Below are 20255 nucleotides of genomic sequence, written 5' to 3' on the forward strand. Positions count from 1 at the left end.
CTCTACCATAAGCCGTCAGTGTAGAGAATTTGACAGTACGTCCAACCGGCCTGTAACCATGCTAGCCCAGGACCTCCACATCTGGCTTCTTCACCTGCAGATCTTCTGAGACCGGATGAAACTCGATTTTAACTGTACCGGGCAGATGTGTGGACAAGCGGTTTGCTGATGTCAACATTGTGAACAGAGTGCCCCATGGTGGCGGTGGGGTTATGGTAGGAGCAGGCATAAGCTACAGACAACACAATCACATTTTGAATGCACTGAGATACCATGACAAGATCCTGATGCCCATTGTCATGCCATTCATCTTCCGCCATCCCCTTATGTTTCAGCATAATGCACAGCCCCATGTCGCTAGGATTTGTACACAATTCCTGGAAGCTGACAATGTCCCAGTTCTTCAATGGCCTGCATACTCACCAGACATGACACCCATTGAACATGTTTGGGATGCTCTGGATACGACGTGTACGACATCATGTTCCAGTTCCCGCCAATATCCAGCAACTTCGCACAGCGGAACAACATTCCACAGGCCACAATCAACAATCTGATCAACTCTATGCGAAAGATGTGTCGCACTGCATGAGGCAAATGGTGGTCACACCAGATACTGACTGGTTTTCTGACAACTCCCCTACATTTTTTTTTAAGGTATCTGTGACCAACAAATGCACAGCTGTAGTCTATGTCATGTGAAGTCCATAGATTAGGGCCTAATGAATTGATTTCAATTGACTGATTTCCTTAAACTGTAACTAAGTGAAATCTTTGAAATTGTTTCATGATGCGTTTATATTTTTGTTCAGTGTATTTATGCGTTACCGAATGGAGTAACTTTTTCCATTTGCCGGTTGTATTTTTTATTGCGCATCCAATTACTCTTGAGACCTTTGTCAGTGAGCTCTCTCTTTCAGGGTTGGATAGGCTGGTATAGCCAGACAAACAAGCCCTAACGGTTTAGCAGCAAATCTAGTACAGACAGATGCTGTTTCTGTGTCAAAATGAGACTAGAGAAACTGTAGAGACAGGGTGGAGAGGTCAGACAGACTATGCTGCCCCTGTCCTGATAACAGAACCACAAATTGCCAGAAAACTCTTCAACATGAATTTCAGAGGGCAAAATCAGTTGAATACTTCTTTAGACAGCCACTTGCCTTTCTTGAATTTTTTTTTTTTTTTTTAAATAAGAGCAGTACTTAAATTGATCAATTAGGTTAGGTCTCCAGTGTTAATTCCTCTGAGATGAGCTAAACATTAGAAACATACCTAAACTAAAAAAAATAAGATAATTGTTGACACTAGAGATTTAGGACTCAAGCATGCTGTCTAGCCCATTCATTTTTCTTCAGCCGTCTGTTCCTCCTAAACTTCGGCCCATAATGTTTTTCTTATAGGATTTAAAACGGTCTCCAACTCTGTGTTTGATGGCTGCATAAACCCCTCAGCTTTCAGTGCCCTATGCTTTAAAAGGCAGGCCATCTATCCCCATGCTCCGTGGCACCGGTGCAGTAAGGAAACAAAGAGCTGCCACTGCGGCCATTTTGAATCATTAGCTGGTGCTGTAGAGAGGCCTGCAGAGGTGACACAGCCAATCAATCACAGGTAGAGCCAGGGGAGGGCGGGGATATAAAAGGGAGTGGGAGGGGTGTAGCCAGAATCCCAGGGTGCTTTGTAGATAGCCAGATAATGGACAGTGTGTGTTGTTTATGTGCACGCAACTGTGTGTGTGTGTGTGTGTGTGTGTGCGCGTGCATGCGCGCCTGTGTGTGTGTGTGTGTGTGTGTGTGTGTGTGTCTGCCCTGTGTGTTGTTGTGGGTGCCAGTAGTATGCCCACATGGGGGTGGCGGCAGAGCCATGATTCAGTAGTGTTGTGATTTTAACAGCAGGTCCAGGACGGGCGGTTTATTTTCGTCCGTCGCCCTGTGAGTGACGGTCCAATCAGGCCTGGGACGGGCTGTCAGACCTGTCAGGCTGAGGGATGAGAGGAGATGGGAATCAGGACACGGAGCAGGACTGCCGTATGATCGACGGACCCAGGCACAGGAGCCACAGAGAGGAGAGGGGGAAGGAGAGGAATGAAAGAGGGAGAAGAAGAGGAGGACTGCTCCCACCAAGGTTCAGACCGTCAGCCAGGTGGAATAAAGTGTTTTTTTCCCCTAAACATTTGCAACAGTGACAAAGAGCAATCTGGGAGAAGGCGTGAGACCGTGACCCGGGGATAATGGAGTGTGATATTTAATGGAAGGAAAGACACACCCTCCATCATGCAGACAAACTTGGAAGAGATAATGCACATTAAAGCGCTTCCTAAATAAATACCCATGACAGATTTACCGTTTCGATAAAGTTCCTGGGAATTTCACAGCTTGAATTGCTCTACCTAGAAAATAAATTGAGATCCACATTTAATGTGACTATTTGAAGATGCGTGCCTCGAGTCTGTCCAGAGCAACCTTTATCAGCCTATGGTGTTTGTATACCTTAAGGTAAGATAGGTTAGTCTTACCGATCCAGCGCATGAGTGAGGTGAGGATCTGGAGGTATTTGGTCTTCTGAGCATCGAAGAAGACAAAAGGGCCCAACATCACAGTGAAGATGCTCTGTAGAGAGAGAGAGGGATCATCTTAAAACACATTGGAAATCACTTTATACAACATATTCACAAACCAGTGTGTGTTTGGGTTGTGTTTATACTTCCACAGCATGGGAAATAAATGACAAATGGTACAATTGGATTTTTCCAAGATGGAGATAGAGATATAACTCTGTCTCATGAGAACATGAGGCTATTTATTCCCTTTCCACCCAATATACACCAAGATGCCAAACCCCCAAATAAAAAATGTAAGTTGAAATTCTTTGAAGCCATCACCGATTGCCTCATAACAAAGATGGGTCTTATCGAGAGTTGCAATCATCAGTGGCATCAGCCCCCTCTCTCTATTCCCCATCTATCCCATTCTCTCTGACAATCCCATGTCTGATAGCGGAGGTTGAGTGACGTGTGATCTCAAGGCCAGTCACTTCAGTGGCATGTCATCTGAAGAGGAGCCTGCAGGGTAGAACTCACACAGTCAGACACAATAATCTCTAACAGGGCCTGGGGGTGAGAGCTCAATCAGGAGACCAAAGTGGGGACAGAAAGACAGAAAGATACAGATGGAGAAATGTTCCACTCAGAAAACTGATCTGCTCCAGTCACTCTCCATCTCCAGGACCTCTGACCCCCCATGAACCTCCCTAACTCCACCCTCAGCTCTCCCCTTCCCTCTGTGCTGTATTTACAGGGTGGGCCCATGGGTTGTGAGGGCAGGACACAGAGGTCAGTGTTGGTGACATAAGTGTGAGACAGGACAGAGAATGTAGACAGCCTCTACCTGCACAAGGAGGCCATCCACTGGGGACAGGGAAGGGTACAGTGCTGGCTGAATGCTAATGCCAAGGATGCAACAGAGTGAGACCAGCCGACAGGGAAGGGTGGGACCAGACTCATTTAAGACCTTATTATTTCCAGAATTATGGAGAATTGTGAATCCCACGTGTCAGGAGATGAAAGTGCTGAATAGTACTTAATACAAGCTACGGGTGACTGCTACAAATCAGTGCAGAATTCCCGAAAATGTACTACATCTTGGAGCGACGGACATACATTTGCAATACTCATTCATGTGTAATGGAGGAGGCATTATGGAAAGTGTGGAGTGTCCTAAAGAAGGTTAAGTCGTTAATGGTTGAGTGACAGTGAGACATATTTAAGCGCTGAATGGTCAGCGGTGTCTGGGTCTGCCTCTGGACCTGTGGTATGAGACAGTCTAACGTGCCATACTTCATCCTCCAGCCAGACAACAGTCCATCACAGGCCTGATGATACCTCCCATCCATCTGCCACCAAGTGATGGACTGCTACCACTCTTGGCCTGAGAAGACATGGTACAGTGCGGGAAAAAATTATTTGATCCCCTGCTGATTTTGTACGTTTGACCACTGACAAAGAAATGATCAGTTTATAATTTTAATGGTAGGTTTATTTGAACAGTGAGAGACAAAATAAACAACAACAAAAAATCCAGAAAAAAGCATGTCAAAAATGTTATAAATTGATTTGCATTTTAATGAGGGAAATAAGTATTTGACCCCCTCGCAATCAGAAAGATTTCTGGCTCCCAGGTGTCTTTTATACAGGTAACGAGCTGAGATTAGGAGCACACTCTTAACCTGTTAGGGCTAGGGGGCAGTATTTGCACGGCTGGATAAAAAAAATGTACCCGATTTAATCTGGTTACTAATCCTACCCAGTAACTAGAATATGCATATACTTATTATATATGGATAGAAAACACTCTAAAGTTTCTAAAACTGTTTGAATGGTGTCTGTGAGTATAACAGAACTCATTTGGCAGGCAAAACCCTGAGACATTTTCTGACAGGAAGTGGATACCTGATGTGTTGTATTACCTTTAAACCTATCCCATTGAAAAACACAGGGGCTGAGGAATATTTTGGCACTTCCTATTGCTTCCACTAGATGTCACCAGCCTTTACAAAGTGTTTTGAGTCTTCTGGAGGGAGATCTGACCGAACAAGAGCCATGGAACGATGATGGCCCATTAGACACCTGGCGCGCGAGTTCATGTTGGGTACCCTCGTTCCAATACGTTATAAAAGAGTATGCATTCGTCCACCTTGAATATTATTCATGTTCTGGTTAAAAAAGGCCCTAATGATTTATGCTATACAACGTTTGACATGTTTGAACGAACGTAAATATATTTTTTCCCCTCGTTCATGACGAGAAGTCCGGCTGGCTTAGATCATGTGCTAACAAGACGGAGATTTTTGGACATAAATGATGAGCTTTTTTGAACAAAACTACATTCGTTATGGACCTGTGATACCTGGAAGTGACATCTGATGAAGAGAATCAAAGGTAATGGATTATTTACATAGTATTTTCGATTTTAGATCTCCCCAACATGACGTCTAGTCTGTATCGCAACGCGTATTTTTCTGGGCGCAGTGCTCAGATTATTGCAAAGTGTGATTTCCCAGTAAGGTTATTTTTAAATCTGGCAAGTTGATTGCGTTCAAGAGATGTAAATCTATAATTCTTTAAATGACAATATAATATTTTACCAATGTTTTCTAATTTTAATTATTTAATTTGTGGTGTTGACTTGACTGCCGGTTATTGGAGGGAAACGATTTCCTCAACATCAATGCCATAGTAAAACGCTGTTTTTGGATATAAATATGAACTTGATAGAACTAAAAATGCATGCATTGTCTAACATAATGTCCTAGGAGTGTCATCTGATGGAGATTGTAAAAGGTTAGTGCATCATTTTAGCTGGTTTTATGGTTTTGGTGACCCTGTCTTTGAATTGACAAAACATTACACACAACTCTTGTAAATGTACTGTCCTAACATACTCTAAATTTATGCTTTCGCCGTAAAACCTTTTTGAAATCGTAAAACGTGGTTAGATTAAGGAGATGTTTATCTTTCAAAGGGTGTAAAATAGTTGTATGTTTGAAAAATTTGAATTTTGACATTTATTTGGATTCAAATTTGCCGCTCTTGAAATGCACCTGCTGTTGATGGAGTGCACCACGGGTGGGACGCTAGCATCCCACCTAGCCCATAGAGGTTAAAGGGAGTGCTCCTAATCTCAGCTTGTTACCTGTATAAAAGACACCTGTCCACAGAAGCAATCAAATCAGATTCCAAACTCTCCACCATGGCCAAGACCAAAGAGCTCTCCAAGGATGTCAGGGACAAGATTGTAGACCTACACAAGTCTGGAATGGGCTACAAGACCATCGCCAAGCAGCTTGGTGAGAAGGTGACAACAGTTGGTGCGATTATTCGCAAATGGAAGAAACACAAAAGAACTGTCAATCTCCCTCGGCCTGGGGCTCCATGCAAGATCTCACCTCGTGGAGTTGCAATGATCATGGGAACGGTGAGTAATCAGCCCAGAACTACACGGGAGGATCTTGTCAATGATCTCAAGGCAGCTGGGACCATAGTCACCAAGAAAATAATTGGTAACACACATCGCCGTGAAGGACTGAAATCCTGCAGCGCCCGCAAGGTCCCCCTGCTCAAGAAAGCACATATACATGCCCGTCTGAAGTTTGCCAATGAACATCTGAATGATTCAGAGGACAACTGGGTGAAAGTGTTGTGGTCAGATGAGACCAAAATAGAGCTCTTTGGCATCAACTCAACTCGCCGTGTTTGGAGGAGGAGGAATGCTGCCTATGACCCCAAGAACACCATCCCCACCGTCAAACATGGAGGTGGAAACATTATGCTTTGGGGGTGTTTTTCTGCTAAGGGGACAGGACAACTTCACCGCATCAAAGGGACGATGGACGGGGCCATGTACCGTCAAATCTTGGGTGAAAACCTCCTTCCCTCAGCCAGGGCATTGAAAATGGGTCGTGGATGGGTATTCCAGCATGACAATGACCCAAAACACACGGCCAAGGCAACAAAGGAGTGGCTCAAGAAGAAGCACATTAAGGTCCTGGAGTGGCCTAGCCAGTCTCCAGACCTTAATCCCATAGAAAATCTGTGGAGGGAGCTGAAGGTTCGAGTTGCCAAACATCAGCCTCGAAACCTTAATGACTTGGAGAAGATCTGCAAAGAGGAGTGGGACAAAATCCCTCCTGAGATGTGTGCAAACCTGGTGGCCAACTACAAGAAATGTCTGACCTCTGCGATTGCCAACAAGGGTTTTGCCACCAAGTACTAAGTCATGTTTTGCAGAGGGGTCAAATACTTATTTCCCTCATTAAAATGCAAATCATTTTATAACATTTTTGACAAGCGTTTTTCTGAATTTTTGTTGTTATTCTGTCTCTCACTGTTCAAATAAACCTACCATTAAAATTATAGACTGATAATTTCTTTGTCAGTGGGCAAACGTACAAAATCAGCAGGGGATCAAATACTTTATTCCCTCACTGTATATGCCATCTCAGCGGTGGGGGATATGTGCTTCTCAAGAATAGGGTGGCAGGTAGCCTAGTGGTTAGAGCGGGGATTCGATCTTGCAACCTTTAGGTTACTAGTCCAACGCTCTAACCACTAGGCTATCTGCCGCCCTATTCTTGACAAGCACATATCCCTCACCTCTGAGATGGCATATACCATGTCTTAAAAATCTGTCGTTCTGCCCCTGAACAAGGCAGTTAACTCACTGTTCCTAGGCCGTCATTGAAAATAAGTATTTATTCTTAACTGACTTTCCTAGTTAAATAAAAGGTCAAATAAAATAAAAAAGGGCCCTCGAGGCTTTACATTGGAGAGAGAGAGAGTCTACTGGACCGGACGAATACCCATATAAACAGAGATTCTCCATGAACGTGAAGAGCATGTTAGAACGGGACCTTTTCACTGCCATAGCTGGAGGCAACATATGGTCTCTACAGAAGAGGAGATAGTTCTGTGGATGAGACTCTGGTGTTGGCCTGGTGTTAAGGCAGTAGTGCGCATGTGGCTGGAGGGAGGGGGAGAGCTGAGTTGGTCTGCTATGAAAGAAAGACGGTTTTTAAAGCAAACTAAAAAGTAAGAAAACAGGAGATGATGCAAACTTCTGTCTATCTCATGAAAGAGAAAAGAAACAAAGTTATCATTTAAAAACTGATCTTGTTTATAAAAAAAATAAAATAAGAGTGGGGAGGCATAGTGTTTGTGGGGTGGCTGATGAATTTCACCCTTCTTGTGCAGTCAGCACCACACATGAATCAAGACCCCTCCTCTAACCAATTACAACCTCCCACTACCACAGCCAGACAATAAGGCCTCAGGACACTGGACTGCACTTAACCACAGCACAACAGCCAGAGGAAGCAACACAAAAACACAAAACAATTCAAATGGATAAAGAATACGAACAGCAAAAACAGCTCTGTGCTGTATCTTGATACGGCTTTGTCGGTGAAGGCCAGCACTGACTTACAGAAAGTTGGAGAGAGCCTTTCATCTCTGACTGAGAGAGCAGAGAAGGAAGAAACCATTTTGCCAACAAGGTTTTGTGATGGTAATGACAAATGGGATGGGGAATGGGATGGCATCACACTGGCAAGCGATGCCAAAGCCAGGACCGGAAGGCTGGCAGAGGGGCCAGGGCTGGAGGCAAGAGAGGCATGGCTTGAGTACAGTATGGGGAGGAGAGGAACAGAGAGAGTGTGGGCGAGGGGAGAAGGCATCAGGTGCCATGTGCTGTAGGGTGACTCAGACCCAGTGTTGGCAGGGCCTTAGGAGCAGGAGGGCACGGGGGGGGCGCAGAGAGAGAGAGACAGAGGAACAGACAGAGCGACAAGAGGCACTGCTGCAGGAGTTAACACTTTCCTAGTCACCCTCTTCAGAACCTATAACTACACACTCTGCACCATCTTACTATAGGACGGAGAAGGAGCCTAGAGACAGGGACAAGGAGGTGAAAAGGCCAAAAGAAAGCTCATTAAAAGAAATACTACAAATTCAGAGCCGTAGACGGATGTTTTTAGAGCTATAGGAAATAAAGAGAGGGGTATCTGGAAATAGCCTGCATGTGGTCAGTGAGTCATGTCGCCATAGCTGACTGCACTGGCAGGTCAACACACAAATCTCCTCTCCTGTCCTCAACAATGAACTTCACTGAGTCAATAAACTGGGCTTTAGATTGACAGATGATACTTATACCGACTCCCAGCATATAACACCATTTTGTGATGGTTGGTGGTGTAGCTAGTACAGTTGAAGTCGGAAGTTTACATACACTTTAGGTTGGAGTCATTAAGACTCGTTTTTCAACCACTCCACAAATGTCGTGATAAACTATAGTTTTGGCAAGTTGGTTAGGACATCTACTTTGTGCATGACACAAGTCATTTTTCCAACAATTGTTTACAGACAGATTATTTCACTTATAATTCACTGTATCATAATTCCAGTGGGTCAGAAGTTGACATTGCCTTTAAACAGCTTGGAAAATTCCTGAAAATTATGTCATGGCTTTAGAATCTTCTGATAGGCTAATTGACATAATTTGAGTCAATTGGGGGTGTACTTGTGGATGTATTTCAAGACCTACCTTCAAACTCAGTGCCTCTTGATTTTCCAATGATGTCAAGCAAAAAGAAATAAGCCAAGACCTCCCCAAAAAATTGTTGACCTCCACAAGTCTTGTTCATCCTTGGGAGCAATTTCCAAATGCCTGAAGGTACCGTGTTCATCTGTACAAACAACAGTACGCAAGTATAAACACCATGGGACCACGGAGCCGTCATAACGCTCAGGAAGGAGACGCGTTCTGTCTCCTAGAGATGAACGTACTTTGGTGCGAAAAGTGCAAATCAATCCCAGAACAACAGCGAAGGATCTTGTGAAGACGCTGGAGGAAACCGGTACAAAAGTATCTATATCCACACTAAAACGAGTCCTATATCGACATAACCTGAAAGGCCACTCAGCAAGGAAGAAGACACTGCTCCAAAACCGCCATAAAAAAGCCAGATTATGGTTTGCAACTGCACATGGGGACAAAGATCGTACTTTTTGGAGAAATGTCCCCTGATCTGATGAAACAAAAATGGAACTTGGCCATAATGACCATCGTTATGTTTGGAGGAAAAAGGGGGATGCTTGCAAGCCGAAGAACACTATCCCAACCACGACGCACGGGGGTGGCAGCGTCATGTGGGGGTGCTTTGCTGCATGAGGGACTGGTGCACTTCACAAAATAGAAGGCATCATGAGGATGGAAAATTAGGTGGATATATTGAAGCAACATCTCATGACATCAGTCAGGAAGTTAAAGCTTGGTCGCAAATGGGTCTTCCAAATGGACAATGACCCCAAGCAAACTTCCAAAGTTGTGGCAAAATGGCTTAAGGACAACAAAGTCAAGGTATTGGAGTGGCCATCACAAAGCCCTGACCTCAATCATATAGAAGATTTGTGGGCAGAACTGAAAAAGCGTGTGCGAGCAAGGAGGCCCACAAACCTGACTCAGTTACACCAGCTCTGTCAGGAGGAATGGGTCAAAATTCACCCAACTTATTGTGGGAAACGTTTGACCCAAGTTAAATAATTTAAAGGCAATGCTATCAAATACTAATTGAGTGTATGCAAACTTCTGACCCACTGGGAATGTGATGAAAGAAATAAAAGCTGAAATAAATAATTCGCTCTACTATTATTCTGACATTTCACATTCTTAAAATAAAGTGGTGATCCTAACTCACCTAAAACAGGGAATTTTTAATAGGATTAAATGTCAGGAATTGTAAAAAACTGAGTTTAAATGTGTTTGGCTAAGGTGTATGTAAACTTCCGACTTCAACTGTGTGCGTGTGTGTACACACACACACACACACACACACACACACACACACACAGCTTTGATAATTGTTGTGACAGGACAAATTATAATGGCATGGGGATAATATCAGTCTTCACTAATCAAAGGCTGGTTCATTCATGGCTACTGACTGAGACATGAGGACAACATCACTATTAAAGCGGTTGGGACTGTGATTCAATTCAAGTCCATTTTGGGCCAGCTATTATCATCCTCAGAACCAATGACAGTGAAAACATGTCCTTTCAAATCCCTAGCCCTCAGCGCCATCTGTGTTCAGTGATCTTTAAATTGAAAGGCGGTTCTGCTATTAATAAGGTTTGGTGTAGACGGAGTCAGTGCCCACGGGCCAGCCAAGCACTCAGGTGGACTTATTTAGGACTGTCAAGGAGACACAGGAAGCAAAGCACTCCCTGCCAAGTATGCAAAGGGGAAAAACAAAGACAATATAGTTAGAGTTCCATGTCTTAGGAAGATTGACTGGCACTTGGTTTCGATGCATTTAATTCTACGTTCAAGATGCTCTACTGATTTATTCATCTCACTCTTCCCCGCGCTGCACTGAAATAAATTTTTGTCTATGCATGTTCTTTCCTGACCCAGAGTGCTTACGTTTCAAACTTATGCAATAAAAGTATCCATAGTGAGAACAAACCCTGTCACGGAGAAAACATTATGTTCCTTCCCTCTCTTCGCGGTGTGCTGATGATTTTGTTCCGGCAGAGTGATACCCTCAATCATGACTAGGAGTGTTTCATTTTTGACGACAATGACATTCTTAAACATCAGCCATTTCTTACCTCAATATCAGACAACGGTGAGCAATACCAAACCTGCCACAATCACACACTTGAGTGAAATGCAATAAACAATAAGTCAGAGATGAAAACTGCAAAAGTGACCAGGCTGACGACGGATACAAACACTGATTTATTCTATTACCCCGGCTGAAAGGGTACACAGTCTCTCCACAGACCATTAGAGCGCTTCTGGAAGGAAGAGACAAGCAAACAGACCCCTAGGGACAATATCCTATCTGATAACAATGACAGGAGAATCTGTAGTAGTTCTGTTTCTGCCATAATAATTAGTCAACATGCGGTTTGTTGCCAGGTGAACACACAGTAAAATTGCGTTTTAACCACAATTCTGGCACTATACACAGACCCTTAATTTAGATTGTGACCAATGTTCCGGCACGCAGCTCCCCAGGACTGCCGCCCACAATTGCCAGCCTGCACAGAGACGCACAAAGTTGAACTTCACTCATCTTGACTAGTTTGTTTGCCCCAAATGTGTACATTTCTGGCCATCTTTGAAAAGCGAGTCAGGTAAAGAGCTGTTTATGTCTTGAAGGGGCAGTGTTGTATTTTAAGACAGGCTTGTACAAGCTATCAAGCCAATAGTGAGGGTAGCATACAGTTTTATATGATTATTTGTTATAATAATGTATGGGGATAATAATACATTTTATTTTGTAAAGTGGGTTCTTGCATTAAGCACAATACAACATTTCCAGTTACCTCCTTGTCTGAAGGACAAGTGGCTAAACAGGTTAACGTCAGGTCCTGCATGTTTTCAAAAGCCTAATGGAATGTAGGCTTACAATGAACACCGCATTGGCTGCTACTGTAGGCTGTATCATAGAACAGCTTTCAATAGCTATTTCCACGTTAAACTGTTATGGGATGCATTTCTCTATTGTTTTTGATGTTAGGCCACTCTTGTAGGGCCTGCATTATGATCAAATAGCCACAGTAGTCTACTTGGCCACTGTTAAAACTTAAAAAGCGGGTACAGCCTGTGTTCACAGTAAAAGCGCCGGAAGTTGCACAGAATTTATACAAGGTTCAAGTTTGTGCTCAGCAGACCTAAAATTTGCTCAGTGCCGAAAAAAATGATGGAACATTGATGGTGACCCAGAAAAAGAGAACGTTCAAAGGACACCATCCGTTTCTCATCATGTCCCAATGTCAGGACCAGAGGGCCTGGAGATCTCCTGCCGCCTCTTCTCTCACATTCTCCATCTCTCTTTTCCATCTCTCTCTCTTCCTCTTCACACAGTAGGTACCTCCAGCAGGCCATGTGGCTACAGTAATGAGCTCCCTAGCCGAGCAGGCCACCTCCTGTGCATGGTGGGGAGGTGAGCTCAATCACTGGAGTGCTGGGAATGACTCACCCACCTGTCAGTTCAATCACCATGGGACTAGAGTCACCAAAGTGCTGGAGAATAAGACTTTCTGGGTTTGGTGCTTTAGTTGAAAGTGCAACAGTATGGTTCCTAGTGCCCTCTCAGTTTGGTTATAGAGTAGAGAGATGGTGTGTGATCATGAAATAATACTAGTAGTGTTGTGGGAACTACAAATTCATTGATATCAAACTTAAAAACCCAAATCATTGGGTTGTTTAATCTGCTGGTGTCCATAATCTCTCCAAAGATCATGGTGGGAAAAGTGTCTGACAATCAATGTCAACAAGTAATCACTATTTTATGTGAAAGATTTGTGTGTGAGGGAGTCATGTGTATGCAACAGCCTTTGATTAGCTTTGGCTTGTGTCATCATTCCATCTTTGAGTCAATCCGTTGGTCTGGTTAATCACTTCATATGTGAGTATTTTCACGTGGGCACTTTAGCCATTATAGTTGGCCCATATAACACATCTCTGATCCATGCACCGATTTAAATAATTAATCACCATATTGGTTACCTCATTCTGGAGGGGTCAGCCAGATACTACCACCACACAGCTGTCTTGGTGCTCTAGGATAGGTTGGTTACTGGGATTGGATTCAAATCAGAGTACTGCATCACTTGACTGCTACAAAGCTGTTTGGAATCTTGCTTTTATATTGCTTAGTGTTCTGGCCATTGTGTTATTGCTGGTGTTTGGGTGGAGGCGGAGGGGGTTAATGGATGAAAACCCGGAAGCCAGAGACCACTCATGGTGAATTCTCTACAGTCGTGGTCATAAGAATGCCATGTGGTCGGTCATGCAGCCTGGAACACTGTAATCCACTCACCATCATACAGCAGAACAAGGATAACTATTCCCAATCCCCACAGTCCCAAGATCCCCAGCCATTTGTTTGAGATGTTAATCTTCATTCCGGGCAGATTTTACATGGAAAAACCTACATGGGTGGGTGGGAGGGAGATAGGATTCCATTCCGGCTCATTTCTGACTAATGAGGATAAACGATAAAATACATTAAATAACAATTCAACTGAGGTCACCGGTTTCCTTTCAACTTCCTTCGAAAGAAAAGGGAAAACAAGAGAGGTTGGGTGGATGCGGTTCTACTGATTGATACAGGCACAGTGGAGCGAGGTACCATCTTTTAGAATGTGTTCGTTGTGTCAAATTTATGGAAGACTGCTTGACAGGATATCGGCATCTCGCATGGAAAAATCAGCATGTGCACAAGCGAATGGATAGACTAACAAGATGGACGACTGCTACAAACCAAACATTCACATATTTGAATAAAAACGCCAGGTCCATTGATTTGCCTTCAAACAAATTCAACCCTACTCAACGCATATTCATTGTTAAATATTCAGACTCCATTCTCAGAACCATCACTATCTCTACTCTAAAACAAAGGCTTGTTCTGGTGGTGTTTCCTGTGATTCAGAGAGGAACGACTGGAACCATTATTCAGAGGCCAGTGAGAGCAGGTCTGTGGTTGCGGCCCTGCAGTGACTGATGGGTGCGAGCTGGGAGACTGGGTCAACGTGTGATGAACACTGAAGCGACAGTGTCTCTCCCAGCTGGCCACTGGCACTCAGTGGAGGAACGTTATACAGCAACAGGAGGAGTGTGAAGGTATGGTGGCGAACACAGAAACTTTGATCCACTAGTGACAGCACGGGCCCACTGATCTCAGAGATCTAAGTGGGCTCTGCCAAGGCTGTCCATCACTGGGCTGTTCCTTTCCCTCATACTCATAAGTGACACTGATGATGAGCCTCAATAGGACGTATTGAGAATGTGAGAACCAAAAAAAAATAGGGTTATTCCCAACTCCGAGCATGCGCTGACCAACTGGCAAGTGTCTTCACTGACATTTTCAACCTCTCCCTGTCGGAGTCTGTAATACCAACACGTTTCAAGCAGATCACCATAGTCCCTGTGCCCAAGAACACTAAGGTAACCTGCCTAAATGACAACTGACCCATAGTGCTCACGTCTGTAGCCATGAAGTGCTTTGAAAGGCTGGGCATGGCTCACATCAACACCATTATCCCAGAAACCCTAGACCCACTCCAATTTGCATACCGCACCAACAGATCCACAGATGATGCAATCTCTATTGCACTCCACACTGCCCTTTCACACCTGAACAAAAGGAACACCTATGTGAGAATGCTATTCATTGACTACAGCTCAGCGTTCAACACCATAGTGCCCGCAAAGCTCATCACTAAGCTAAGGACCCTGGGACTAAACATCTCCCTCTGCAACTGGATCCTGGACTTCCTGATGGGCCGCCCCCAGGTGGTAAGGGTGGGTAACACATCCGCCTAACTGACCCTCAACACGGGGCCCTCTCAGGGGTGCGTGTTCAGTCCCCTCCAGTGCTCCCTGTTCACTCAGGACTGCACGGCCAGGCACGACTCCAACAACATCATTAAGTTTTCTGATGACAACAGCGGTAGGCCGGATCACCGACAACGATGAGACAGCCTATAGGGAGGATGTCAGAGACCTGACCGTGTTGTGTAAGGACAACAACCTCTCCCTCAACGTGATCCGCAAGGCACTACAGAGGGTAGTGCATACGGCCCAGTACATCAGTGGGGCCAAGCTTCCCGCCACCCAGGACCTCTATACCAGGCGGTGTCAGAGGAAGGCCCTAAAAATTGTCAAAGACTCCAGCCACCCTAGTCATAAACTGCTCTCTCTGCTACCGCACGCGGTACCGGAGCGCCAAGTCTAGGTCCAAGAGGCTTCTAAATAGATTCTACCCCCCAAGCCATAAGACTCCTGAACATCTAATCAAATGGCTACCCAGACTATTTGCATTGCCCCCCCCTTCCCGCTTCTCTCTGTCATTATCTATGCATAGTCACTTTAATAACTCTACCTACATGTACATATTACCTCAATTACCTCGACACCGGTGGCCCAGCACATTGTACCGGTACCCCCCTGTATAGCCTCGCTATTGTTATTTACTGCTGATCTTTAATCATTTGTTATTCTTATCTTACTTTTTTGGGGGGGGGATTTTCTTAAAACTGCATTGTTGGTTAAGGGCTTGTAAGTAAGCATTTCACTGTTGTATTCGGTGCATGTGACAAATACAATTGTATTTTATTTGATTCAAAATTAGATAAGACCAAAAGTGCATCTATCGAGAGACAAAATCTGCAGTTCCTCACATTAATGCTCAGTCAATGACATTAGCTGAGTGGAATGGAGAACAGAGGAATTCGATACAGCCAGACATGGGCAGGGGCTGAGCATAAAACAGGCCCAAAACATGGGTCAAAAGTGGACAATGGTTTGGCTGGTACAATGAGGGTTTTGGTGGACAGCCTATACATTGTATACAGTTGAAGTTGGAAGTTTACATACACTTACGTTGGAGTCATTAAAACTCATTTTTCAACCACTCCACAAATTTCTTGTTAACAAACTATAGTTTTGGCAAGTTGAATAGGACATCAACTTTGTGCATGACACAAGTAATTTTTCCAACAATTGTTTACAGACAGATTATTTCACTTATAATTCACTGTATCACAATTCCAGTGGGTCAGAAGTTTACATACACTAAGTTAGTTGACTGTGCCTTTAAACAGCTTGGAAAATTCCAGAAAATGATGTCATGGCTTTAGAAGCTTCTGATAGGCTAATAGACATAATTTGAGTCAATTGGAGGTGTACCTGTGGATGCATTTCAAGAATTACCTTCAAACTCAGTGCCTCTTTGCTTGACATCATGGGAAAAATCTAAAGAAAATCAGACAAAACCTCAAAGAAAAAATTGTAGACCTCCACAAGTCTGGTTCATCCTTGGGAGCAATTTCCAAACGCTTGCAGGTACCACGTTCATCTGTACAAACAAGAGTACGCAAGTATAAACACCATGGCACCATGCAGCCGTCATACCGCTCAGGAAGAACTAGAGATGAACGTACTTTGGTGCGAAAAGTGCAAATCAATCCCAGAACAGCAGCAAAGGACCTTGTGAAGATGCTGGAGGAAACAGGTACAAAAGTATCGATATCCACAGCAAAACGAGTCCTATATCGGCATAACCTGAAAGGCCGCTCATCAAGGAAGAAGCTACTGCTCCAAAACCGCCATAAAAAAGCCAGATTATGGTTTGCAACTGCACATGGGGACAAAGATCGTACTTTTTGGAGAAATGTCCCCTGATCTGATGAAACAAAAATGGAACTTGGCCATAATGACCATCGTTATGTTTGGAGGAAAAAGGGGGATGCTTGCAAGCCCAAGAACACCATCCCAATCGTGAAGCACGGGAGTGGCAGCATCATGTTGTGGGGGTGCTTTGCTGCAGGAAGGACTGGTGCACGTCACAAAATAGATGGCGTCATGAGGAGGGAAAATTAGGTGGATATATTGAAGCAACATCTCAAGACATCAGTCAGGAAGTTAAAGCTTGGTCGCAAATGGGTCTTCCAAATGGACAATGACCACAAGCAAACTTCCAAAGTTGTGGCAAAATGGCTTAAGGACAACAAAGTCAAGGTATGGGAGTGGCCATCACAAAGCCCCGACCTCAATCCTATAGAAAATGTGTGGGCAGAACTGAAAAAGCGTGTGCGAGCAAGGAGGCCTACAAACCTGACTCAGTTACACCAGCTCTGTCAGCAGTAATGGGCCAAAATTCACCCAACTTATTGTGGGAAGCTTGTGGAAGGCTACCCGAAACATTTGACCCAAGTTAACCTGTTAGGGCTAGGGGGCAGCATTTGCACGTCTGGATAAAAAAAATGTACCCGATTTAATCTGGTTACTAATCCTACCCAGTAACTAGAATATGCATATACTTATTATATATGGATAGAAAACACTCTAAAGTTTCTAAAACTGTTTGAATGGTGTCTGTGAGTATAACAGAACTCATTTGGCAGGCAAAACCCTGAGACATTTTCTGACAGGAAGTGGATACCTGATGTGTTGTATTGACTTTAAACCTATCCCATTGAAAAACACAGGGGTTTAGGAATATTTTGGCACTTCCTATTGCTTCCACTAGATGTCACCAGCCTTTACAAAGTGTTTTGAGTCTTCTGGAGGGAGATCTGACCGAACAAGAGCCATGGAACGATGATGTCCCATTAGACACCTGGCGCGCGAGTTCATGTTGGGTACCCTCGTTCCAATACGTTATAAAAGAGTATGCATTCGTCCACCTTGAATATTATTCATGTTCTGGTTAAAAAAGGCCCTAATGATTTATGCTATACAACGTTTGACATGTTTGAACGAACGGAAATATATTTTTTCCCCTCGTTCATGACGAGAAGTCCGGCTGGCTTAGATCATGTGCTAACAAGACGGAGATTTTTGGACATAAATGATGAGCTTTTTTGAACAAAACTACATTCGTTATGGACCTGTGATACCTGGAAGTGACATCTGATGAAGAGAATCAAAAGGTAATGGATTATTTACATAGTATTTTCGATTTTAGATCTCCCCAACATGACGTCTAGTCTGTATCGCAACGCGTATTTTTCTGGGCGCAGTGCTCAGATTATTGCAAAGTGTGATTTCCCAGTAAGGTTATTTTTAAATCTGGCAAGTTGATTGTGTTCAAGAGATGTAAATCTATAATTCTTTAAATGACAATATAATATTTTACCAATGTTTTCTAATTTTAATTATTTAATTTGTGACGCTGACTTGACTGCCGGTTATTGGAGGGAAACGATTTCCTCAACATCAATGCCATAGTAAAACGCTGTTTTTGGATATAAATATGAACTTGATAGAACTAAAAATGCATGCATTGTCTAACATAATGTCCTAGGAGTGTCATCTGATGGAGATTGTAAAAGGTTAGTGCATCATTTTAGCTGGTTTTATGGTTTTGGTGACCCTGTCTTTGACTTGACAAAACATTACACACAACTCTTGTAAATGTACTGTCCTAACATACTCTAAATTTATGCTTTCGCCGTAAAACCTTTTTGAAATCGTAAAACGTGGTTAGATTAAGGAGATGTTTATCTTTCAAATGGTGTAAAATAGTTGTATTTTTGAAAAATTTGAATTTTGACATTTATTTGGATTCAAATTTGCCGCTCTTGAAATGCACCTGCTGTTGATGGAGTGCACCACGGGTGGCACGCTAGCGTCCCACCTAGCCCATAGAGGTTAAACAATTTAAAGGCAATGCTACCAAATACTAATTGAGTGTATGTAAACTTCTGACCCACTGGGAATGTGATGAAAGAAATAAAAGCTGAAATAAATCATTCTCTCTATTATTCTGACATTTCACATTCTTAAAATAAAGTGGTGATCCTAACTGACCTAAGACAGGGGAATTTTTACCGGGATTAAATGTCAGGAATTGTGAAAAACTGAGTTGAAATGTAGTTGGCTAAGGTGTATGTATGTAAACTTCCGACTTCAACTGTACATACAATAGGCCATAAAAGCCCATGAGGGATGTATAAACCCAAACTGATGATGGTAACAAGTCAATTGATTCATTGAACATGGTGAGAGCAAGGGGAACAAGGAGAGAAATGAGGAGAAAGCAGAAGAGTGAGATTAAAAGGAGGGGCAACACATATGAGAAGGAAAGAGGAGGGCCTATGGGGCAGCAGCACCATGTACTCTCAAACGTTCTGGCGCTTTGCGTCTGTCAGGATGAAAGAGAGACTACCTCCGGCATCATTAATCAATAAAATGCATGACTATCAAGCAGCCATAATTAAAAAACGAAATTAATTATCAAATAAATTGATGCTTAAATAGAAAAGATTGCCTTGACGAATTTCCTGAACAACCAACACCCAGCCCTTGCTCTAATGGAAAAAATGAAAGCAATTAAGAAACAAGGCTATATTTTGCCTCAGTCAATTTATTGAGACAAATTGAATTAACTGACTTAAGGATACAAATATTAGGTCTATCCATTATAATCTGTGTACAGAGGAACACTACAGAGTGTCACGAAAGTGTCTAAAGCTCATCCATGATCACATATTCAACAAGGGTAGTAGGGTAGTAACACAGTGTAGGAGGATTGGGATGTTTCTACTGCATGGACCAAGTGGGCTCAATTCAGTGTTAAGAGGCATATATCATAAACACCATTCAGTATTTGCAGCGAGGGGGAATGTTTGAATTAAAATGTATCATCAAGTAAATTTTTTTCACACCATGAACATCATTTTTTCTTCTAATTAGAAAATGACAGTTCAAACCTGCATTCTTGACGAGCAAAAATCGTTTTTTTTATGTTGTAGATATTCAGTTACAGAGTTTGATTCAGATAGGCCTAAAGTTTTCAAAATCAGAACCACGCTTCCCATTGGTGTCACCGTAAAACTGCACACAGACGATCTTCAAAACTGAAACTAAGGGCTCAGACGCGTCAATAGCTTTTGCTGGCCGAGAGTGTTTAACACCTCTGAACTTAATTTGCGAACTGAGTGCGCACCTATTTTTAGGAACGACCCCAATTAGTCGACTGGTCGATTGTTTGGTCGTTAAGCTGTTGGTCGACCGAGATTGCTTTAGTAGAGAAGTAACACACACACACACACACACACACACACACACACACACACACACACATGCGCCCATCTCAGTGAACTAATCGATTGCGGAGGCCTAGACTAAAAGCCAATGTATGCTTGATTCAAAAATGTGGTTGGAGGCTCCATATGCAGTGTG

The 20255-nt window shown here is 43.3% G+C and overlaps 1 protein-coding gene across 2 annotated transcripts in view; it reads right to left on the bottom strand.

Annotated features, from left to right (window-relative positions):
• The window catches only part of LOC106606959 (putative sodium-coupled neutral amino acid transporter 12), an 87789-nt gene that overhangs the window by 15265 nt on the left and 52269 nt on the right, over positions 1–20255 (bottom strand). For both annotated transcript variants that reach the window (XM_045715237.2, XM_014203457.3), the window contains exon 9: positions 2513–2606. In XM_045715237.2, coding sequence (XP_045571193.1) covers positions 2513–2606 — 94 coding nt within the window. The remainder of the gene's footprint in view (positions 1–2512; positions 2607–20255) is intronic.

The sequence above is a fragment of the Salmo salar genome, chromosome 06, assembly GCF_965601325.2.
Source record: "Salmo salar chromosome 06, fSalSal1, whole genome shotgun sequence".
Lineage (NCBI taxonomy): Eukaryota > Metazoa > Chordata > Actinopteri > Salmoniformes > Salmonidae > Salmo > Salmo salar.